At 34.3% G+C, this 25,574-nt stretch overlaps 1 protein-coding gene across 3 annotated transcripts in view; it reads left to right on the plus strand.

Annotated features, from left to right (window-relative positions):
- The first annotated feature begins 1,348 nt into the window (after positions 1-1,348).
- LOC108976003 (high mobility group protein DSP1) overlaps positions 1,349-25,574 on the plus strand; it is a 49,600-nt gene continuing 25,374 nt past the window's right edge. For 2 of the 3 annotated variants that reach the window (XR_001993914.1, XM_018944870.1), the window contains exons 1-2: positions 1,349-2,934; positions 13,905-14,468. Coding sequence is in view for 2 of the 3 variants with exons in the window: in XM_018944870.1 (XP_018800415.1) it covers positions 2,911-2,934; positions 13,905-14,468 (588 nt within the window). In the remaining variant the exon portion in view is untranslated. Of the gene's footprint in view, positions 2,935-4,532; positions 4,869-13,904; positions 14,469-25,574 lie in introns of those variants that run through there. The other variant, XM_018944871.1, reaches the window with a different exon arrangement.

Below are 25,574 nucleotides of genomic sequence, written 5' to 3' on the forward strand. Positions count from 1 at the left end.
AAAAATAAATATATAGTGCAAATGTTTTCATATTTAAGTTGTTCTAGTTACGATCGCTATACAAATCTAAAATCAAAGTAATTTAAAAATAGCAAACATTGAAATCACAGATATCGAAAAATCGCAATATGGTCGTCACTAATTTACACATAGTATTATATCTCTAAGCGATCCCCCTGCAGTACGCCTTATATTTTATTGAACTCAGCAATTTAGCACATAATATGAAGCAGAAAGCAAACAAAAATATCTGAAACGTGTGCGAATGAATAAGAACGAATTCAGCATATTGTATGTATCCCATGAGTATAGTGGGCTTGCGAAGAAAAAATGCTGAAATTTGGCGCGCTCTTCACTTCGTCTATTTGAAAAACCTACAAACAACAACAATAAATTAGCAGCACTAAGCTGATCAAATTTGACTTCGATTTTTAACAAAATTTTTATATATTATTTTATTTATATTATTTGTATTATAATCTTTCAATCAACTTTCTATGGGCTTCGATCCCAAATTAATTTAGTTCTTTGTATAAAAGTCTCCTTTGCGCCTCAATCTTTTCAGACTTCTTTTAATGTAGCACTTATATGAAATTTGGGAACAGGATAAAATGTAAATGAGAAGGTGCAGCGTAGGTAGACAAAATCGATAAACTACATAATAAGAATATATAGATTACAAAAGTAGCAGTATTTAACTTTTAGTAGATTTCGTGCCGTAAACAAAATAAATACAAAATTCTACCAACCTAGGACTAGTCCGGTTCAATTTTAATAGTAGATAAAAGTCTGATGAAGTGAACGACCAGTCATGATTTTATGCGAGTGCGAACGAATAGGAACGAATTCAGCATGTTGAAGAAGTGTATATATTTACTATATTATTTGAAATTGCTGGCGGTCGGCCACATACATACTTACAAATTGACATACTAGTATGTTCGCTTTGGGATAGAAAAAACTGAAATTGGCGCGCTCTAGCCTCCTTTATGGCAAAAGGCATATACAACAGCAGCAGCGTTAAAATTACGAAAGGCAACAAAATATACTAAAAAACAGTAACAAATTTTAGCATCCAACAACAAATAGTATAAAGCATATAAGCTATTAATGCATATAACACACATACTAACGCCGCATGTGTCATATACCCAATGTGTAACGTATTTACTTGCCTAGTGAGAGCACATTTAAATTATGGTAAGAGTATGGTTATAATACAAGAGCACCGCAGAGAGGGAGAGTATTGTTTTTTGTTTTTGTAAACAATGCAGATAGAAGAGTAGAAGCAACGACGAACGGGCATCGGCGGGCATATAGCCACTATTCCGAATTGAATTCAATAGCCTTTGCAAAGGCAATTGCCATAGCATTCATACGTTCATTCGTTGTTGGTATACGACGATCTGTGTGTATTGTGTTATATTTTCAATATAGCTGAAGCGACAAGCATTGAATCCACTATAGAGCTATAGCAAGCAAGCAAGCACACGGTAAACGGTTGGACTATCAGCTCAGCCCATACACAGTATACAAGACTACGGCACAGTAAAAGCAAAGCAAGCGGCAGCGCATTTGTTGGAGATTATACAATTCACAACAAGCAATTCAGCGCGAAGCAAAAATATAGGCGAGATTGCCTGAATAGCATTGCAAAGTAGCAGAAGCAGCAACGCCATAGCAGTCAGCTATAGACGTCGTCGACTCTACAATATAAAAATACAATATACAACGGCTATACGGACCACGGGGCTACGACGTCGATACTCGTGTGAGAAATACGACGACGCAGCGGAATACGACCATAAGCGATTGCATATGCGGATAGCAGTGAAGTGTACAGTAGCGGCAGCGAACGCAGCAGCAGCAGAGCCAGCTATAGAGGAGTAACGTAACGGCTGGTTATACGAAACGACATTATACACAATACATGCTATAGACCAGGGGCAAAGCTGTACCCACAGTATAGTCATAGTAACGAGCATTGCTATTACAGAATCGGTGCATAGAGCTATCTTGAGCTACAAACTATAGGCGAAACGAAACAGGCGTATAGGGAAAACAAAAAAAAACAGCGCATACCAACTGAGTATCGTCGCAATTTATTATATGTGCGAATGCTTGTTGGAATTTGTGAGTATTGAAACGTGCAGAGAGAGAGAGGGTGAGAGAGTGTAACTACGTGAAACATTATTGAAGGGAAGTAGAGTGTTGTAGAGGAAACTTTAATATATCATTTTTGTACGACGGGGCGAACGGGTGTACAAAGTAAAGCAAGTGAACAGTGAGTGCCTGTGGTTTTTCCTTTTTCGTCGCACAAATTGTTGAGAAAACTAAAAGCAGAGACTCATTTTATATGCGTAAAAACAAATAAGTGGTTTTGTATGTGATTGCATAAAGCGAATTGGTGAAGTGTTTGTAAAAGAACTCTGTGAAGGAGTGAAAAAAGAGGGTCGTCGCGCGCGCGAATATTTCCCCTAAGCGATCCCCCCCATATAATATATATCTATCACGAGTGTTGTTAGTAGACGCACAACGAAAGTAGTGTGTGAGAGCGTACAAAGGAGTGAGAGGAGAGACAGAGACATTTTTATTCTTCGTGTGCTGTGCAAGCGGCATTAGCAGCATTCGAATACATTGTTGGTATTGTATAATTTTATAATACGTGGAGTGGCGAACGGCGGCACATTGTTGAACAACGCAACGTAAACGCCTAAATAAAGTATAGCCATAGCATTTGTGTATAGAGCTAAAGCCTTATTACAGCTAGCAGCAGCAACATAGGAAACAGCGACAACAATAACAACAACAACAGTAATAATAACGACTACAGCAGCAGCAGCAGCAGTAACAACAATTATAGTGACGCAGTAAAGCAGCAGCAGCAACAACACAACATATAGTTGCAGTATGGAGCACTTTCATCAGATTCAGGTAAATTTTTATTTATTTTATACGAGTTTTTGGTGTATGGGTTTTTTTTTTTGTTGTTCGTTTTGTTTTGATTTTTATTTGATTTGGTGCGATGATTTTGTTGTCGTTGACGTCGGCGTCGGCGTTGGTGAACTCGCGGATGTTTTGTTGTATTGCGCATTGTCGCGTCTCGGTTTTAATATATATTTCATTATGACAGTATATGAATATGGAATTTATAGGGCTTACATATGTTACATTCTTGGCACTGCGTCAGCCCTCCTACTTATAATGCAATGCTGACACGGCTCTTATCATTATCAAATCAGCAACTACAATGTCGTTCATGCTATCCGAGAAAGCATCATTAACGCGACTGCAATAACATCATTATTCCGCCGAATTCAACGCGACTGTTAGCAGTCATCAGTGGACGCGTCGCGACATCAATCGAAATTGAGAATGTCAATCGGAGAAATCGAAAGCGCGCAAGTGAGCAATATGTATTCATATACGCATATTGATTGATACGGTTAGGAACCGATGGACGCTATGCCTCCTGAGAATTAGCTTAACCATGTTTCCGGTTTTCGTTGCCCGCCCTCTATTTGTTTTGTTGTACGCCGACGTTAGATAAGTGTACATTAGTATTTATTGCTGCTAATCATATGTATAAACAATGTACATTCAGCCGGTAAATGTTTTTATTTTTAATGTAGGAGTCATTTGCGACAGTTTATTTGCACATTATTGTTTTGTCCACAACTTTTTTTTTCAAAATTTGTGTCAAGTAATTTGAAAGACTGGCTTCTCGGTTTGAAAACGGGCGATTTTAAGGAAATAAATTTCAATCTTTGATTATCATTATGGTGGAATTAGACAAATATGACTATAGAGTCCAATGAAGAGCCTAAGACTAAAGCAGAACTTAAATAACATCTACCTAACTTTGATGAAAAGAGGCTTATTTTAATAAAATATAATTTTTAATTTTAAACTAAGTAACTGCTTTGTAAAGCAAATCGTGCTACTTATTTATTAATAGTTTTCCACTAGTTAGGACGCCATAATTATTGTGACATTTGTTGCTTACATATGTATGTATGTATAGTTTTATTTACAATTACTAATTACAGAATTTAATTGTAATTATAAAATAAATCATACCTCCATAACAAATCAATCAATACCGATAAAACCACATGCAACAGAAGTATGTGCTTTAAGAAGAGGATATTGGTATGGGTTAAAATGTTTACGTTTTGCCCAGACGGCGGTTAAATTATCGTACATAGACGCGTCTGTCTGTCTGCCTTCCTATGACTGCATTTATGACTGTGTGACTGCAATATTGCGATCAGCCGGGGTGCGCCATGACAGCGCAGCGACCGCGGCGCACGCACATCGCTGAACAAATCGTAAAATTCGCATGTGAAAAATTACAATATATACGGTTGTACAAATATCTATGTGTATGCATATGTCTTCACATGTAGAGATTTTTACACTGTTTGCGGTTTTCGTTGGCATTATTTGACTATATGGGCTCAGGTGTTTTTATTTTGTATTATTTGTTGAGTTTTGCACTTATTAGAAACTTTAGAGTTTTGCTGATTGAATTGACAGGTTTTCGGTTTCGGTTAGCTGACGCTCTCAACTGGTGGTAGTGATGGGCTTGTGGAATCGCGCAAAGTTTCCCGTAAATGAAAGTAGCAACGTCACATCTACTAATCGCGTCGCAGATAATCGCTCATCTTATCATATTTTTCACATAACATATCGAAAAACTTAGATGCCACGCGATAGTATAAGATGATACCGTGTGTTATCATTTTGGTATCTTATATACGACGTCGTGTTTATTAGCTAAACATTATTTGCATATACATTTGTTTATATACATATGTAAATATAAATTAATCAATGGAACTGAACGACAAGCGCTAATGAGAAAGGTGTGTGATCTTCGCGCTGGTGCAATGACAACAATTAATTCGCTACCAACTTTACTTTTGTTTTTTAATTTATTATTTATTTTGGAGTTATTTTTTGATTTTTATGTAGTATTTTTTGTTTGAGTATATTTATTGGTTTGTAGTTCGTTTATAAATTATAAATAGTATGTACCTATATTTCCCCACGTAGCTGTGCTCTGACATWTCGGTGTGCAAGGAAACTATATAACAAATTCAACGCAATATATAATTAATTAATGCTAATTGGATAAAATGTGAATTATTAAAAGTTGGATATCAATACGTGTTGTGTTGCATTACGAAAACCAGAAATGGTGTTTTAAATAATAATTAAATATGATATAACATCTTAAATAAAGTGCATAAAAAACGAATAAATCAAATCAAAACGGTATTAGAAGTGCTTTTAGGAAACACGAAGTATTCTACATATAATGTGCTGTGTTCCTTAAATAATTAATTAATATAGTTGCGGAAATGCAAGAAGTTTTAAGGAAAATTTTGTGTTCATTAATAAATATTTAAATTTTTTGGTGGCAAAAGTCGCTAACCTAATAACATTCATCCAACCTAAATACATTGTCTTCACGGCGACCAATAGATTTTTGTGTTTTTTTAATTTATATTTTCCTTTCGGAGATATAAATCTTAATTTCATGCATACATCCTCTGGATAAATTGCTCTTCTTAATTCTAATTCGACAGTGTTATTTGAGTGAGTTAATATTTTATTGGGTAAAATTCACTTAAATATACTCTAATGGATTGTAAACTAGATTATAAGCTCGCATTCTTGAAATCAATAGTAAAAGAAATATTGAACACGAAATACATATGTTAATTAACAACATAATTACCCAAGAAACAATAACAAATTCAGTGCTACTACCTGATGTGTGGACCATACGTGTTAATGTTATTTAAATGTAAAAATAGTGCTTTATATTAAAAAAAAATTGTATTTATAATTATTACATTGTACATACAAAAATACAAGCGAACGTCTGTAGCTCCATTTTGCAAAAGGCTTTCTCTATTCATTAATAAAATAGTGCAAGTAAAATAAATAGTACACTAAGTATTTTATTGTGTTTGTAAATAGTTGCCCCAGTGACTCATCAAATTTATTATCGAGACGCGCAAAACGTAGTAAACTTATTTAAATTGCGTAACGTTTTGCTTCATCGTTCGTGCATATGTCGGCAAATCTGCCCTCCTCACTACTGCCTATTATATTTGTATGCATTGCATTTATTTATTTGCATTAATGCACTTTCTATGACATTAATTTCTATTTGCAGCCATCTAAACTTGTATTCACTTGTCTAGTATACACCGTATTCCCTCAATTCCTTTAGGCTTCTACAAACTATCGATTAAACCTACAAATTCTCACATACATATGTACACTCTATTAAAATTTTGTGAATTTTGCAATTTTAGCACAACAAGCAACAGCAATACTGCAATAAGCAAATTTATTAACAATTTGTCCTCTTTCGTCGTTCCCCTCCTTCGCTACATATATAGTTTACACGAATTTTTCCATCCATATAACAAAGTACAGTATAATGCAAAAGCTAAAATGACTATATTGTATACCGTCATATATACATACATATATATATATTTGTATATATAACTGTGTGTATTTTTTTTTACTGCCTGCGACTCGTTTCGTTTCACTTTACCTTTTTTTAGCCTCGTTTCTTTTGTTAATCGCCATACCTTGTGCTCTCCTCATAACATGCTGTCTCGTTCTATTCGATTAGCATTATGCCACCATTTTATTTCAATGCGCTAATTTTTGTACTCTCCTTATATTTATCGGTATATAGACAGGCTCTCTCATGTTCTCCTCTCTACTATATAATGCCTATATACAACTCTCTGCAATGCTCATTTGCTAAGAGCGATGGGTAAGAGTTAAAAAGATACTTTGAAGTATCCATGGTGGCAGAACTATTATACTACTAATAATTGCATGCGCTCAGCAAAAATAGTGTTGCCGTTATGACTTTTGCTCATGCCTATCTATAATGTTGCCAATAGGTTGTGTCGGGTTTTCGAAATGAAAACAGAGAGCACCTTTTGATTTAGGTTATTGTTTGAATTTACGCGCGCATTCACATATGTGGTTTGGTGAAAAAAATATATTAGTTGATGGTATCTTAATATTCGCGCGTTTTTTAATTATGATAAACAATAGAAAGCACGTTTAAAGAAATTATACACGAGGAAGCATTGTTACGTATTTTACCGGCATGAAAGAATTTGCTGATTAAGCGAAACGAATTCAAATGAGTTGGTGGAGAACGACCTTAAAGATTATTTTAATTTAAACTTGAAAAATAACATTTTTATAAATATAAATTGCGAAGATCTTGCTTTGTGGTCTTTTTTTTAGATTTAATAAATATGTGTTTGTTCCCTAAAGTTTTGAGAAAATCAAATATATTTTGCGAGAAATTTTTAATTAATTTTTATTTTAAGTAATTATCTAAAAATACTTCTTTGATATTTTAAAATAAATTGAACAGATTTTAGTATAAATAGTAGAACTTCCAATGCCGTCAAGACTCAAATAAGGTTGCCTTCATTTTGCACAATATACTATATGTATTTATACAAGTAAATATAAGTATATGAGCCGGCAATTAAACAACAGCAACGTTGTTTCGACGGCAAAAAAGAACTGATTAGTATCATGTGAATGAACATAATCAATAATAACAACAACACCAGAGGACATAAATAGAAAATTGTATATTTCTTCACTTATTTGTTATATTTTCTCTTCCCTTTGCATTAACGCTTGCTTCAATCATTTTTAAGCACATGTCGCCAAGTCACATTGGTTAACATATGCCGCTGCCCTATTCATATTAGTTCAGTCTTTTCGATTGTCTCTCACGTTGCCGTGAACATTGCTTCGCTAACAACGTTGCTGTCGTCGTCCAGGCTGTGTTGTTGTTTATTTTGTTGAAAAAATTGGCGGGAAATTTTTTAACTCAATAAGATTGCTGTGTTGTGCTGATAAAACCAAGCGGTAGGCACTCAGGCGGTTTGACACCGGCACAAATGTGTACCATCATTGGTTTGATGGAGATAGCAGCACTTCAACAACGTCTCACTCCCTAATCGTCGTCTCCGAATCAATGCTAATGTGTTTTGTTTAGGTGTTCGTTAAATGTTGCTGTTAACGCTAACATCATAAAAATAATATGCACTCAAGCATTAAATATAAATGTTCTGCTTGTCTCTCTCTCTCTCTTGCGCTGAGACAGTCATTTACTGACGGTAAGTTTTTCAAATGGCACTTCAAGCAAACAATATAAGTTGATGCGGCAGAAAGCAACACAGTGGTAGCACTGTATTTGCTTTTGTTGGGCTTAATTTATTTGTATACGGCGTTTAACAACACTACATAAGAGCGCATCTCATAATTTTTCGCTTGCTTTTGAAGAGTAGTAATGAGAAAACTTATCAGAGAGGTTATTTAAAAGGTCGGTCAGCAGCTAGAGAGTAAGAGCATTGGTATTTTCAAGAGAATATTGAAGAGCATTACTGTTGAGGTACTGTGGTATTTTCTGATCAGTGTTTATTTAAGAAAGCGTCTTTCGCAGGTCTACCTGGCCTGGGTCTTTAGATATTTTTCTACTACAACAGTACAGTATAACGCAAAAGTTAAAATTACTTAAACCTACATATGTACAATTGATAGTATTTATATATGGATGCTATTTTTTTTTTTTTTTTACATTTTTTAAAACCAACGCATTAGATTGCTTCTTAAAACTATACACTAATAGTATCACCTACCGGCTATTGTAAATTGAGGTCATCTACGTTATTCTGAAAATACTAACAAGCTATCCAAAGAAATTTTAAATTTTATAAACTTGCTTGTGTCCGCTCTGAAAGAAAGAATGCGTGTTTTTAGCAATCTACTTCAATTACAAAATTTTTATGTTTTAATACCAGTTTTTTTGTACCTTGATTCTTTAAATCCTTATATATTTTATATTAAAGTTAATAGTGTTGAGTTCTTCGGGCAACTAATTACTATTTCCAATAAATATTGTAATTTATTGCTCCATGCTCTGATTGGTGGCAGAAATCAAGAACGATTTACGGTACAAACTTACTATTTTTAAATGTGACAAATTTCGCAGACATGAATACGTACTTACGTACATATGTACATGAATATCTGCTATATCGAAAATGCTGATAAATAAAGTGGACATACCCCCTCAGTTCTGTATATCCATCTATATCTATATATGTACCTTTGCTACATGCATATTACCAAAATAATCAATCAATGATAGTTTGACTTTGATATATTCACAATAAAAATTATAAGGCTTATGATAGATAGCGATAACAACTGTATGTGTGCAGATATAATGTAATAAAAAGTTTACTGCTATACCGATGTATAACGTTTGCAGCCAATTTTTTAATTTTTTTTGTTCCTAACATATTTTTCAAACTTAAATGTTTAGCCCAATGCATTTATTTCTTTCTTATCCTTTATTACTACCATTTCTCTCTTTCATGAAAATATTTGACCACCCTGTGGCACACGTCAACATTCCACAAGGCATGTTGCATCCAGACAACGCTTCTTCGTATGAATTCGTTTATTGGATGGATGGTCGATTCTTGTTCGTCGTTCGTTGCATTTTGTCTTCTGTTCTACTTGTATTTTGTTGTTAGTGTTGCCTTATATGACTTTTACCAACGTATGCATGCACTTATACCCTTTTCTTGTTAAATATCCCCTAACAGATGTACATACATATGTGTGCGTGTTCTGACATACTGTCTATATGTATGAATGTATACTAACGTAGGTTTTAAAGTTAATTTCGGAATAATAATTTTTTTTTAATAGTATTTTGTGCTTCTTTCTTTTTTTTTGTCATTTATCAGGCAATATTGAATATTAATTTTACTACTTTCGTGTATGGGGTATAAGAATTTCCATCGCTTATAATTTAGTTACTGAGCATTTCGCCCAACCCCTTGCTGCCTGTCTTCTTGGTGGCACGTTGTTGCTGGTATGTGTTCGTATACGTAAATAAAATTTATTCGCTTTCCCCCACCTTAATATTTTAAATTAGGGTTCCTCTTTTTTTTATCGTAGTAAAATATTTAGAAAATGAGATGTTTCTAAATTAAAGGTAGTAGTGCTTAAGAGCTATTTTAAAAATTTTGTGGTATTCATCTTCCACTCGCATTAATTAAGCTCTCAGATACACACGATTTTAGCAAGAAGCTGTATACATACAGAATCCCCGTAAGATTAGTTTCTGCAGATATTGCTGAAATCATAGCTTGATCTTGACTTGGGTGCTAAAATTTTCTAAATTATTTACATTTAAATTCAGGTTCAAACCTTCAGATATTTGTATTCTATTCTTCAGTTTATAAATATTCTGTACATGTATATTATTGACCCACCGTAATGTAATTTCATGTATTTCCATAAGTAAGAATGTGTGTACATCCGCATACACATGTGTTTGCAGAAAGATAGGGTCGGATGGTTAGTTCATCGTTCGTTCTTTAGCTCGCTATGCTATTACCGCACATACATATCTACATATGATAAGCGCCGCCGTCGTCGTGGCTTCGGTACTGTAAAATTAACGAATGAATGCTGTCGCCTGCTCGGTGTTGGGTAGAGTCACGCTGGCATTGCTGTGCAAATGTGCAAGTTGTATCTACACATGTACGTAGGTATGTATTAATGTACGAAAGGGCGACGGGCTGCCGTAGATATGGGTAAAGCAAAGGCAGCAACAGCAGCGGATTACTTGTGTTTTGCCTTTGCCATTCAATTGTAGTAAGCGACGCAGACAAACGTATTAGTGGCCAAGGGCTAGTGTAGTAGAGAACAAATGTATAAGCATAAAGCAATTCTTGGAACGTAAGTAGGCAGCAACGTTGAATTTGCCAAAGTAAAGACAATACCCTACAAAGCATTATATTGTGAAGTGATACAAGGACGTCAAGAGAATTCGCTTTGCCGCAGTTACAGTTGTGAATTAAAGCAAAAATATTTCGTTTTTTTTTGTGTCTGTATGTATGTTGTATTTACAGCAGAAAGCGGTTTTGAAAGTACTTTTGGAGAAATACGAAAAATTGCCACTGTAATGAAAAGAGAGGTGGAGGTGGATGCGGATGTCAAAGCCGCTAAAATAGCTTAAAAATATGACAAAAACATGGTGAATAATAACAACGCCAACATTCTTTAGAATTTTTCTTCCGTCTGCTAACAAAATATCTATGTATCTGTATACTTTTATGTCACTTTTTTCAATGCTGCAAGCCAACGTGCACAGAGTCGTCGTCGATTCTTATATCTGTCGTTTGGTCTGGCTTGACTGTCGTTCTCTGTTCGGATTTCGTCGTGGTTAATGCTGGCGTTGTCAAAGGTGTTTGTCGCCTGCCTTCGTGTATATTTTAGCTCATGCTGCTCATATTCAATCAACTCTCAAAGAAAAAAATTCTTTTGCATTATTGAGTTGTGCAAATAAAAAGGCAAAGTCAAGGAACGTACCGGCTACAGTTATAGAATGGGTGCTTTGTTTTTGTGTTTATATTTTTTGATTGTCGGATAGGGCATGCGAAATTTTTGTGTCAAGCTCATTTTCACGTGAAAAAATGTTCACACCGATTACGAAACTGATGTGGGCATTTCATAAATGCATTAATTTAAAATATAAAGTTTGTTATTAATAGTTGCACTCAATGTTTACAACTGTATGTTAAGCAATGTTTATCGGTTGCTATATAATATTTCATCCAGCTTCGTTAAATTAGTATTCTTTTGGATAATATTTTATATTCTTCAATATATTAACTAATTTCATGTTATTCGCAATTTCTTCTGTTTTCACATGTATCCTTTATTTTTGACATTTATTCACATTCCTCTAGTTGTATCTTCATTGTGAATGAAAAATCTAATTTAACATTATTATTTTCGGTAGCAGTTGTCCACATACTTATGTACATAATTGCATTTGGCAATTGACAGCTGTTATCAAAGACTGATGTTCCATTGAACACTCAAAACTAATATCTTTTTCTATAATATTAATGAAATTAATTACTCAGAAATAAGAAGATAAAGCATAGTGTCTACAAAATATTTGGTTCAGAAAAATAAAAGTCTACAAGTTCAGACGAATGGCAGAGAAAATGCGCAAAAGAACGCGGCTAACGAAAAAGCGCGCAAAACACGTTTCGAGCGCATCAACACATCATAGGCTATATACGCGTTCACATGAATATATGTATGTATATTTACATGTAAGCTAGCAGAAGTAGAAGCACTAACAAAACCCCACTATATTTTATAGCCGCATTCGTTTGCAGCCGTTGCGAAGACAAGTCAAAAGGCAATAATAACAACGGCGGTCGGTCGTAATGAAAGCGCGAGAAACGACGCCGACTAACCAACCAACCACACGACCGTGAATGCGAACACCGCTTCGCTTCATGCTAAATGGCGGATCGTCATTGTAGCCTCTTTTTGTTGTTGCTATTGTGAACGTCCTCCTCCTCCTCGTATCTGATGAATTTTTTCTTGCCTGTTTCTACTGCACATACACTTTACTAGCTTGTTCGTGGTTCGTTCACTCACCACACATTTCACGTTTAAGCGCGCCGCGTGTAAAATTTTGTGAAAATATCTGCTAAATCTTTCGCAGGAAATTCTATAATTCCAATAAAAGTAAGCAGTGTTAAAAATTTACAAACCAAGTTTGTACAGAATTTTAAAATTATTTTGTGGTGATTTTAATTGCGTTAAAGTTGTAAAGGTTAAAAAAAATTTTTTTTAATGATGTAAAACAATCTCATTTAACCAAGCAAAGACGGTAGAATCTCGCACTAATAAATATCTACGAAAATAATCAGTGAATGTAGTGACACAAATCTAGCTACAGGCATACATACATATGTAGTACATACATAAAAGAAATTGCGTGAATTAGTCTCTTCATAGAATAGATCGTTAGAAAACAGAAATTCTGTTAAGGAACAATAAAAAAAATAGTTAAAGCTGAAAAACCTGTGTGCCTGTGCCTCACATTCGAGTTAATAGATATACATATAGCTCATAGTTGAGATTATTATTTTTTTTAAATTTGTGACATCGTGTTTATCAAAAAGGAAATATTAAATTGACGCAAATGCTGTGTACAAATTTGCTGAGGACATTGAAAAATATCAAAATACGAACTATCTGTGAATTTCGCGGAGTAGAAAACGTGTTAACTGGTTTGATAAAGACGCTTCCGAATATTACGATAAAATTTCGTGAGTATTTTCCTTTGTCCAGGTTTACAAGTTCCAACAGAACATCTGATTTGTTAGTGTACTCAGCTGTTTCTTCATAGTGCTGTATGCAAAGTGCGTGTGTGCAGGTTAACTGTAGAGTTCGTTTTTAATCAAAGACCAAAGCCAAATTAAAACAAAATTAATCCTTCCGCAAACCGTTTATATGCCTTCAACTTGGTGCAATAAAATATATGTAAAGAAATATTTAATTTCGTGTGTGTAAAAATTGTAAATAATTATATTGCTTTCTTTTAAAAGCTGTTGTTTAAAAAAAATTAAAAACGTGTAACAAATTTTTGTTAAGCATTCACATATTATCCAATTTAGCCTGTTTAAATTCAATCTGCTGTTAATCACATCGTTGTCTTACGTAAAATATCGTCGCGTTTTCGTAAATCAATCTCTTATTTTGATTATATAAATAAAGTAACGTTACTTTATTACAAAGGTGTATTTATATATATACATTAATTTGTAAAAGTTAATCGGTAAAATATAGTTTTATACAACTAAACGCCCACCAAAATGTCAGAGCACAGTGCGTGGGGCAACCGCCAAGCGACCGCAGCCGAGGCCGCCCTTTGGTGGCCCGGAGCGCTCGCGGCGGCCGCGACACAGCAACAACAGCAACAACAACAACAAACCATTGATCAGCAAACTCTTCAACACTATCAGCAGCAGTTGGCTGCGCAGCAACAGCAGCAGGCAGTACAACAACAACAATTACAGCAACAGCAGGCCCATCAAGTGGTCGTGCAACAAAATCAACAGCAAGCACATCAAAATAATGCCAACACCACTTCTGGTGTAGGCACCCAACAGTTATTTACCTATAAAATGGCCAGTAGCTTCCCAAATCCAGCCACGACCATGGCACAGGTGGTCGCTACCTCAAATGCGGCCGGTTCAACCGGCTACGATTATCGTCTTAATATGGCACAAGCAGCTGCAGCGGCAGCGGTACCCGGTTCACAATGGTGGTATTCGGCTGCGAATTCTGGACAAATAGATGCCAACACCGCCGCACAATTACAGCAGCAGCAACAACAACAGCAGCAACAGGCACAGCAACAGCAGCAACAGCAACAACAACAGCAGCAGCAACAGCAAGCGGCTCAGCAACAGCAACAGCAGGCTCAACAGCAGCAACAGCAACAACAACAGCAGCAGCAGCAACAGCAACAACAGCTACAGCAGCAACAACAAAATGCTACAGCGGTAAGTGAAATTGATTACATACTTTTCTATTATATCTACTATGAATATAAACCATCTGATCAAGTTTTATCCGGACTGACATAACCGAAACAAAATCGTTTGCAGATATGTTATTGCAAATCTATATTATCCCCTCTTTAAACCACTTTTCCATACACTTGTTACAAGACCCGGTTGGAATGGCATCCAATACCTACAGGAAATTTTGAATTTTTCGATTTAAGTAAAAATTTTTTGCACAATTTGGTAAATTATTGGACAATTTCGATGTCATATGCATTAAAATACGCCTCGTCACTAGCAATGATGAGTTTGGTGAATGTAGGGTTCACACGATCAAAAAAAGTTCGGACCAATCTAGAAAAAAATGTAACGATTCGGTTTCGCGTGCAGTTTATTGGGACCATTCTGAGTCAAAATTGATTAGATGGTAGGCTTTATAAGTAGATTCATAAATACGTACAAATTTTCACATATGTATATACATAATACACTAGGATTCCACCCAACTAAATAAGCATAAAGATGATTTGTCTTCTTAAAAGATTTGGATAATGCATCAATAAAATTTCGTGCCATTGTCGAGTGTTATACGAAAGTTACGGAAGCATTCCTTTTATTTATATGTATGTTAATATTAAATGTTATTTAATTCCTCGATATCAACTGATGCTAGCATATCTAAATACCAAGAAGGTTGTTGCCACCAGAGGAAATGTTTACGCCGTTAAATTCTCATTTTAAAATCAGATGTCTAATTAAAACTAAAACAGTCAAATTTACATAAATGTTATAAATACAAATACATAACATACGGTACAATATACATTGATATATTCCACGAATAACTTTCCTATTTACTGTCTACGATAAGGCAATGAACGACCTGGTTTGCATATTTTTATACTTTTCTTTTTTGGCTTCGTGGTTCACATTTTGTTCTGCTGTAATTCATACAGTACAACCTTTTTATTTTATAGGTATATTTTTTCGCGCGCTTTTACTGCTATGTTTGTCACCCCATTCATACAAGAGTACCTATCTATAAAAATATGCAAATTTATGTGCAAACAACAAAAATAATATCTATAGCAAATAAAATAGCAGCTGTTGCATTGTGACATGTGCGGATTTCTAATACACGCGTATAAAAATGTCTATGTACTTCCTGTACTACATATGTGTAAAAAGAAAATTGTATAAATTGAGAATAAATATATTTTAACATCAAGAATGTAAATACAAAAAAAAAATCACATTAAGTTGATCATCCATCTTCTTTTACACTACATTTATGTCATGAAATATTAGAGATTTTAACATTTTTTCTATTTTCATCTACGTACATAATTTTTTGCATTTTATTTTCACTTCTTCGCGTTACTTTGGTGTTGTGTTGAATGGTTTTAAATATGATATTTAGTCATGCAACTCTCTTTGCTACACCCAAGTTTTAACAGAGCTTTGTTTCCCTGTATCTACAGTATATTCGTATGTATGTAAGTAGGGGCCTCTGCGCCAGACATTTGGTAGACGCAATAATAAAAGTATGCACAGAAAATATTTTTTCTAAAGTCACAAGGAATGAAAGCTGTTGCATGCTTCTCAAAGCTGCCGACAAACAAACATAAAAATAAAGAACCCTTGACCGAAATTTTTTCGTGCCATTTTGTGCATAGATTAAATGTAGTAGATACATATGTATGCATGTATATTCTATGAGAATGTACGGAAATATGTATAATTTTTTCTTCCTGTAACTTTGTTTACTTATTGAATTTTCCATTAATATTTAAGTAAAAGTTCTTTCAAATATTAGGTTATTTGTGTTGCTAGTTAGAGGCTGTGGTCATTTTAAATTTATTTTATTACTTATTATGTAAATTTAAAAATATTATAAATTATATTATACTATTACATTTGAAGTAACGGTTTATATCCACTTGCAAGTCAGAAAAATTCGGCTTTTTGCGATTTTTTTTTTTGAGGAAGCATTTTATTATTAAGTAAATGAAAAAATTTGCACTTTAAAACATAGTGTTATATATTTAAATTTTGGATTCGTTTGTTTCTGTAGTCGATTTCTATGAAAAATGTATCTGGCGGTGAGAATTTTGTCTGCTAAAAGTTATTTCCAATCCCCCAAACCCCAAAATTTCTTTGGTCAAAATTTTGATCTTTGACAAAATTACAGCTTTGAAAAGAGATATATTTTTACATTTTGTAGATCCCGATATCGATCCTGATTACCCGAAAATTATATCTTAGAACGTCGTTTGAAATTTCATATCTTTCGGTATAGTCGGAGAAAATTTTTCACCGATTTGAAAACATCCTTATTGGAAAATCGCAGTAAAAAAACACTTGTCACATCAACTACACATTTTCTGGGAATATGTTCAACTATTCGATATATGTATGTACTAAGTATATGCAATCGATTTTTTGAAATTCACGAGTGAATATAGCCTCTTAATATAATAGATTTTTACATTCATTATTTACTTAGACCTAATACTTTATTCAGTTATACTCCACGTCCCCATTATTTACTTATTTAATCGCTAATTTTATTTCTACTTACGTATGCTTCTAATTTCACAAATGCCTCAAATCTCTGCTCTTTGTTATCGTACTTTTCGGCGCTATCAGCGTATTGTTTGTGTTTTTTGCTTTACACATGAGAATCGAGTATCAATTAGTATTATTTATTAGTAAATTTGTTGTGGGATTGTTCGAGTTTGACAGCTCTGTCAACACATTTCGTTCTCTTATTAGTCTTATGCCTACTATGCAAGTGCCCATGCAAATTCTCTTATTCAGTACGAGTAATTTAATTGATAGGAAATTTAAAATAGAACGATGGCAGCTTTGTCATGCAGTACATTTTTTTTTGTTGATAACCACGTGCTTAGTGTGCAATCGAGTTCGTTAGTGTGGTTATGTTATACATAAATATGTACATATATGAATCATATGAATTTTACATTATTTGTTATTACTTTAAATCCATTGAAAATGTTGATGGAAACCTTCGTTAGTTGTTGAAAAGAAAAATTAGATGCCTTTTACTTAACCTTAGATTCTTATTTAAGGAATGATCATTTCATTTTCAAGATTGGTACATACTGTTTACAATTTTTATATTCAGTGTTCTCTACAAATATTTACCTACGTGTTCCTTCAAGAGACACAACGTCATACACATTCGAACAAGATTTGCATTGTTGTTATTATTTTCGTTCGTATTTAATAGCGTCCCAATTTCGCTGTGCTAATTAAATACCAGATATACCGGCAGCTCCCCTCATTGATTGGCATGCACGTGTAAATTTGTATACGCATATGTATGGACATTAGGATGGGTTGAATTTTGCCGAATGTGGAAGACAAATTTGCAGTTTAGAGATATTCGATTTGCTGCACTTAATTTTCGATTTCAATGATAGTTCGTTAATTGTATATATCTCCTCTATCTGAAATTAATGGCAGATGTTCATGATTTTCCATCTGATAAAATTTTATTTAATATACATTTATATTATGGCCTTCAAAATAGGGTCAATGGCGTGCGTTCTGTGCCTGTAGTAATTTTGTTTTTGTTTCGGCACATTTTTGAAGCGCTAGAGATGTTGATGTTCACGGCTGTCTTTCTCATGTCAACTCGACGATTGTTGAAACTGTATTGATATTAACAGAGGTGGATGGACTTGCAAATTTATATTCTCGATGACTTCACGACCTTCAAAGATTGTTACTGGCAAAGGGGACTTACGCAACATTTTGAACAATTCCGTAGACGCGATTACACTCGAAACAACCTTTTAGTTTTTTAATAGTTAAAATCGGCTAAAAACAGCTGCCAAACATACACTAATTAATATGGAGATAAAATTGAACATAGGTTATACCAATCCAAGAGCGAAAAAATTTCATTGATTCGATTTTTATAAATCATATAACAAACAAAATTTTGTAACAATTGTGTTAGACATGCATATATTTGGGGCCTTACTTTATTTAAAAATATATGTTTATTCAGGAAATTAATCCGGACTAATGTTTTATATGTATGCAGTTCGCATGTGTATTACTGAATTACTGGTTTGGTTGAACCTTTTGCAAAACGGGCATTAACCGCAAATATATGTCCATATTCATATGTGTATGACACATTTACGAATGTTGTTAGCAATATAAAGGGGGCCAGAATGATAAATGACAATAAAAAGGGCAAATAACGACAAAATATAATTTTGAGCAGATAAAATTTCTACATTTGTGGTGAAATTCAGTTATGACAAAGTGAAAGTTATTAATGAGTCAACAGTTTGTGGTTAAAAAAAGCAAAATTTTTTTGGCCACATTTTTAAATTTATTATAAAAAAGTTCAATTTGTACATATTTTATTTTCATTGCGATAAATATTCAAATCTTAACAGATTTTCCTTTAGTTTTTGCCAAAAACATAGCATAAAAAAATTCAGTCCTTGACCGAGAATGGTAGATAATTGGTTGCGTCTTTCGCCTGAGGAGCCAGAAAACTTGACGAACCTGACCAACATTTTTTCTTCAAATTGTGTTTAACGGAAAACAATGTATATTTTTTATATTTAAACTGTCAAAGCGCATAGACAACCAGTTTTATGCGTTTCAAAACATGATGCAATATAACAAATATTCCGCTTGCATTACAGAACATTATACTTTGTTAATGTGTATTTCAATTGACGTTTTCGAAGTCAACTAAACTTACATATATGTACATATGTATGTATCCTTGTATTGCCACCCACATTTGCACAATATTTTCCGCCGATGTGCGGTAGCTCATTTGTTGCTTCACGTTGTTGATTTCCTCAACGCAAAATAAAAAAACTTATATAAGAAATAAGAATAATGATACCAAAAAGTATAGTGTGTGAAGACAAAAACAAAAAAGTTGGCAATACTGCAATAAAAGTTAGTGCCGCATGAAACGCCTAAATTAACCCACGTTTGTTTCCAACGAGCAAAGCAGCTGCTTGTTGGCTTATTTACCTCGCTCTGTCGGTATTTGGCCGCTTGGAGTGCTATTCGGCTGACGAATGGGCCGAGCGCCGAGCCCAGTCGAGCGGAAAGCATGCCATCAACCTTATCCTCCTCGCAACAACACCAACACCAACCAATACCTTTAACATAATTTTTTATAGATTAAAAAAGAAAATCCCCTAGTAGTAAATCTACACAAATATTTTTTTCTTATTGGTTATGATGGCGCTCAAGTGGGTGCTCTTTATTTTGGCTTTCAGCCGCTGATAATATTTGTTGTTTTTGCGCCAAACCAAGCGTTCGAAAGAAGTTCGTTGACCATTAGTGGCGGCAACCCAACCAAGCCAAACCACCCAGCAATTGCGCTACAACCGGCTAACCAAATAGTCGGCTAAAGTACAATTTACAACAACAATAGGAAAAAGCTCGTGAAGATGAAGTATTATTGAAAGGAAATGCTATTACATATGCACATTCGAAGCTCGCGCGCTAACAATTACCAAAAGCAAAAAAAAAATTTAAAAAAAGTAGAAATCACTTTAGGAATTTATATTGCTTTTTATTATCGACATTTATGCGTGACGATTTTCTAAATACTGCTTTTTTGAATTTTTTTAACATTTTTTGTTTGAAATTTCGTTCGAAACATGTGTTTGTTTTTGTTGTAAATTTATATTTCTTTAAAACTATGCGTGTTGAATTTTTAATGGTTTTTTAATCAGTTAACGAATTTGAATTCTTACTTTACATTCCAAATATTGTTTTTTTTTTTCTTAATTTTTTTTCTATATGCCCTACCCTTTTGTTTTTACAATTCCAAAGGTTTTTTTTTCGACATTTCCTACGTCAGCTTAAGATAATAAATTTTCTATGTGCAGCACTGGCTTAAAAACACATGTAATATTTAATAACCCAAATTCATGCATTCGCCCACTATCATTGAAGTTTTGGATATTGATTCCATACTCCAAATACTATAATATGTAAATTTATATTATATGAAAAAAAGTAACATTTTCCAATACATTCAATTAATAAATATCAAAAAATAGATATATTATATTTATGTATTTGTTTAATTGAAATTCTACAAATTAGTTCTTATTTACTCCAAGAGTATTTAATTACCCAGACTTGTTTGCATTAATTAATCGTTGTTTTGTTGTTGCTCCCCTACTTAGGTGAGTTAACGGATTCAAACAATGTTTCGATATTTCTCATATACATTTGCAGAATATTACATACATAATTCCTTTCTCTTTTGTAATAATTGCTATTTTTTAAATTTTTTTAAGGTGAACTGCTTAATTTTTTTTGATCGAGACACCATGCGCAGTATTTGAAAACAAGATATACAATTGTTTTTGTTGTTTTTTAACATTCTCACACACATATGCAACGAAAGTTAGAGGCCATGAGAGAGGTCAAATTGCATTGATTACCATGTGATTTAAATTATATTACGAGTTACTATTTATAGTACGAAATAAAGTTCAAAGATAGCCCGCTACCAAATGGTGTCAAAGTTAGCTAATTACGGCGAGAAAGAATAACATCACAGCATAATACCCTTCACAATTGATTTTTACCGCTCAGTTGGTTAGCAGCTACATAAATGCTATAAGTCCGATCTCAACAATTTGTTCGTAGATTGTACCGTTGCCTTGGACAATAATTCATGGCAATTTCGTGAAGAAATTTTGACAAATAAACAGTTTTCCATACATACTTCCATACTTGTGTTTGATTGGTCAGTATGTATGGCAGCTATATGCTATAGTTGTTCGATATCGGTGGTTGCGATAATTCCAACATAGCTCCTAGAGCTTCCTCTTAAGATAGAGACAATAGGGAGTGTGAGAAAAGAACGATGTGTCTCTTTCTGGGTGTTGCAAACTTTGTGTCAAACTTAGTACACCCTGTTCAGGGTATAAAAATAACAATGCCTTGAACCATAATACTCGTTAATTCTTTTAAATATGTCGAAGCGTGATAGCGCCAAACAAAAACATTCATTTATCTGTGCTGCTGTTGTTGTAAGTATGCCATAATTTCCCAAGGTGGCCACCCAAACTCAAGTTTCCAATCCAGTTAACTGTTCTTTGTATTATTTGTTGTAAGACAACTTGTTTCGCCGATAGTTCATTGAGTGTTAGTGTCCGGTTAGTTGTATAAGTGCAAGTAAAGCAATACAAACGTTACAAACAACTGACTATTAGCTTATGAAGTGAATGACTCTACTAACTGGCTGGCCGGCCTGACGGCCTAAAGTGTGACTGAGGAAAATAAAAGCGAAACTAAGCATAGAAATCGAAACTGAAACTAAAAGGCGTTAAAAAATCACATTCACTTTTTGTTGCCTCAATAACAACAAAAATAGCAGCAACATAACATTGCGTTGCAATAGCAAATACAAAAAAAAAAACATTAACAACAACAAAATTACCAACCAACAGTTGCGGCGGTTGAAGTGTCTTCCAAGTAATGCGCATGCGCACCCATATGTTGAGCGAGTTGCCGCTTTGCGTTCGCATGAGCCATCAATGCTTGGCCAGCTACATAGCTGGTTGCCCGGCTTGGCTGTTGCGGTTGTGGCTGTCTGGTTGGTGTTTTTCTTTGTTGGTCAGGCAAACAGTTAACCATTTGCTGGCGATTTGTCCAACTGACTTAGAGACCAAGTTAACTAACTGGCTGCATAACAACAGCAACAACAACCACCATGATTAGAGTACGACAAAAAAGTGTAGCCATTAACTTGCAAAGCATTGACTGAGCTGTAAACTGAAGTTGTAATAAAAACTGTTCAGTGGCAAAACTAATATGCGCGCTTGCATGTATATATGTATGTTGTATGGATGTAAACACATAGCTACATATATGTATGTTTTTGTGTATGCATCTATGTTCTTGCAATCACTGTGTAAGACTTAGTGTCAGTGCTGCAGTGCTTGTTTGTTACTGTTAAGTTTTTAATGCTTTTTTATAAGATTCTACAGTTTTGTTGTAGTGTCCACCTGTTCTTATCTTCATGTGGTGGTTATTTCACCTCTTCTCTTTCCTCTCTTCTCCTAGAAGTGTGTTGTTTATCAATTGATGACTACTAATGGGGAAAAATGCGAAAAGGCAAGACCAACAACAGCAAATGCGTGTGTGATTGCGATCATGGCAGTTCCACCTGCTAACCAATTGTTGAGCCTTACAAGCTGCTTCGAAGGCAGATTTTCCTTCCATTAATTTTTTTTTGTATGTGTGCGTGCCCGTATGTGTTTTTGCATTAAAGGTTGCAGGTGAATGTTGTTTTGCCGGCCGCCCGCCCGTCGCTAAATGCTGCTTTTTTTTCGTGCTTGACATCGCTCTAATGTGAAAAACTAAACACTTGTTTTGCAGCTGCTACGATTTTATATACATATGTTCGTATGTACATTTGCATGTGTGCATTCTTAATGTATATGAGAATAATGCGTTGCCAATTGCATCTAAAAAGACAGATATAATTAAATACAAACCATTGGTTAAAACCCACCTGCATAGGGCAGCCATGCCAGTGGCGCCAGCAACAGCACTATTAAAGTTTTAATGTATGCAAATAAATTTGTGTAGAAATTTTTGTACCATAATTATTTAAGAGACAGATTTTTTGCTTCAACTCGGAAATAATAAGTTTTTGAGTTTAATTAATAATTTTCTCTGAGGTTATTTAAATATTTACGATGCCGTAAACTTAACCTTATTAACCTAACTTAGCTGTGAGTGCTTTCAGCGAATTTTGTTTTTTTCGGTTTCGGATACATTTTTTTAAAGCCATACTTCCAAGGATTGTTGAAAATTTGTAATATGTATATTCATAAACCCAGGGCATATCACCAGTACTGATGCGTTTGATAAATGTAAGGTTCTCAACGTAGCTGACACTTTTACGAACTCCTCTCGATGTTGTTTTTGCAGAAAATTTACGTCTATTGATACGAGTGTAGCATTAATATGCTTCATACCAACAAAATTTTAAACTAAATTCTTGAGTTGATCCTTAAGAGATATTGTGGAGATCGTCTACTATCTCTCTGTTGCCAGCACGCCGACAGTGCTTGAAGTTTCTTTAACTTTTCGATTTTGTTGTCATTAACAGAGTTTAATGGACGACTGCTATAAAAAAATATTTATTGACTTCACGACATACTCATATTTTGGCTCCGTTTTTGTAGCTTTCATACTTCCAAAAGCATGTGTTTCTCTGTCAAGATCAATATTTCATAATTATAGGAGGAGATAATTAATGGATATCCATGCTATATTATAGAATTCCGAATAATCATTTAATGGTTGAATTTCTTTTCCTTTCAATTTATTAATTTTTTTTATCAAATTAAATTTAGTCAATGATTCGATATCATTACTTAGTATTCGAATATTGTTTCAAATTTGAAGGTCGCTAATGACAGAAAAATAGTGAATTTGTAGTTTAACTGTAAAATTAAAGAATATTACATATAATTTGTACACCGTTTCCTCCAGAACAATAGATTTAGAACATCATGTACCAAACTTGCTTAATGATCTTAAATGTTCCGTTGTCTGACACAGTGTACATCTTTTTATATAACTAATTATCCTAAATTTGTTCCACATAATCTCATTTTCTGAACTTTGAAAATACTCTGAAATCTCTTAATACCTTTTATTACCGTTAGTTGTTTACATTTACTTTTCCTTAATTATTTTCCACTGACATTGCATTTTGGCAAATTACAATGAAAACTAGTTTGATAAGTAAGTAAGTAGCTCAAAGAACCTTCAAACCTTCGGGAGGCGAAATGAGTTTTACAGTTTACCGTGTAATTAAATTTAATTTGCGTAAAGGACGAAACTAACACGATTAACCGTGCTAGTGGACAGACTGTGCCGGCTGCCTTAATAAGAGACGTGAGAAAACTGCTCAATTGAGAAAAGTGAAGGAAACAAAGAAAGAACAAAATAACGAACGTACAAATGAATTTTTGATGAATTGACATTTCCTCGACAAGCTAAGGTTTTTTTTTTTTTTGATCGCTACCTGAAGTAAATAAACGACTAAGAGACTTTGTAGCACTCATGAAGGGACTGTTGCATTAAGAGATAAAAAAAGAAAAGGAAACTCGTTTACAAACAAAATTAAGCGTTTTAAAAGTAACACAACAACAAACATTATAACATATGTATATGTACACATATTCTACTATAAAAACGGGTATTCATACATAACTTGAAAAAGTAACTAACCAGCGAACCAGGTGATGGAAAGTCACGACTTGCCAAGGGGTATGCGATTGCGCAAGGGGTGGGGAAGGAAAGTGACAGGCTAGTCAGACGGTAAGCAGTGGCAACAGTCAAAGGTTTTACTTGTTTGGAACTCCAGAGAATTGGCAAACATAAGCCGTCTATTCTGATAAAATTGAGAGAAAACGTAATAAAAGAGGAGAACGCGCTGAATGATGATGCTTCTATGGTGGTATTATACATATTATAGGGGTAGGGCGGTGTAGTTTGTGCATCTAAGCTGGCAGAACAAGTAAATCGTCACGAATTCTGGTTAAAGTGGTGTTTCAAAGAATTTTCGAAGAAGGAAAATTGATGTAAAAATATACACACGTATCTGCACTCCTCACGGCAAACAAACAAGCAAAAACAAGAAGAATGCTTGCTTGGTTGTAACGCGATTTGGCCATAGCCCGTCGTCATCGTCATAATACAATTTAAAAGCGAAGCGAAGCAAATGCCAAAGCGGACGTAAGGAAAATAATTTTCAAAACAGAAGCAACACAAAATGCAAAAAAGCTAACCAAGTGTAAGAATTACACAAACAACAACGTTGTCAGAGGCAATAACCAGCCAAGAAGAACTAAGAACTGGTCTGGCTGGCTCGCAGCTTGTCTTAATAAGAAATCTCGGTTGAAGAAATACTAACAACTCGTTGCTCGCAGCGGAATTGTGGTAGGAATAAATAACCATTATTTTTATTTCTTTTTTTTTTCTCTTTAGCCAATTGTTGTTTTTTTACAACACGCATCGAGTGGCAGCGACGACGGCGGCCGTGTCTGA

This window comes from Bactrocera latifrons, unplaced genomic scaffold (assembly GCF_001853355.1).
Source record: "Bactrocera latifrons isolate USDA-ARS-PBARC rearing strain unplaced genomic scaffold, ASM185335v1 scaffold_71, whole genome shotgun sequence".
Taxonomy (NCBI): Eukaryota; Metazoa; Arthropoda; class Insecta; order Diptera; family Tephritidae; genus Bactrocera; species Bactrocera latifrons.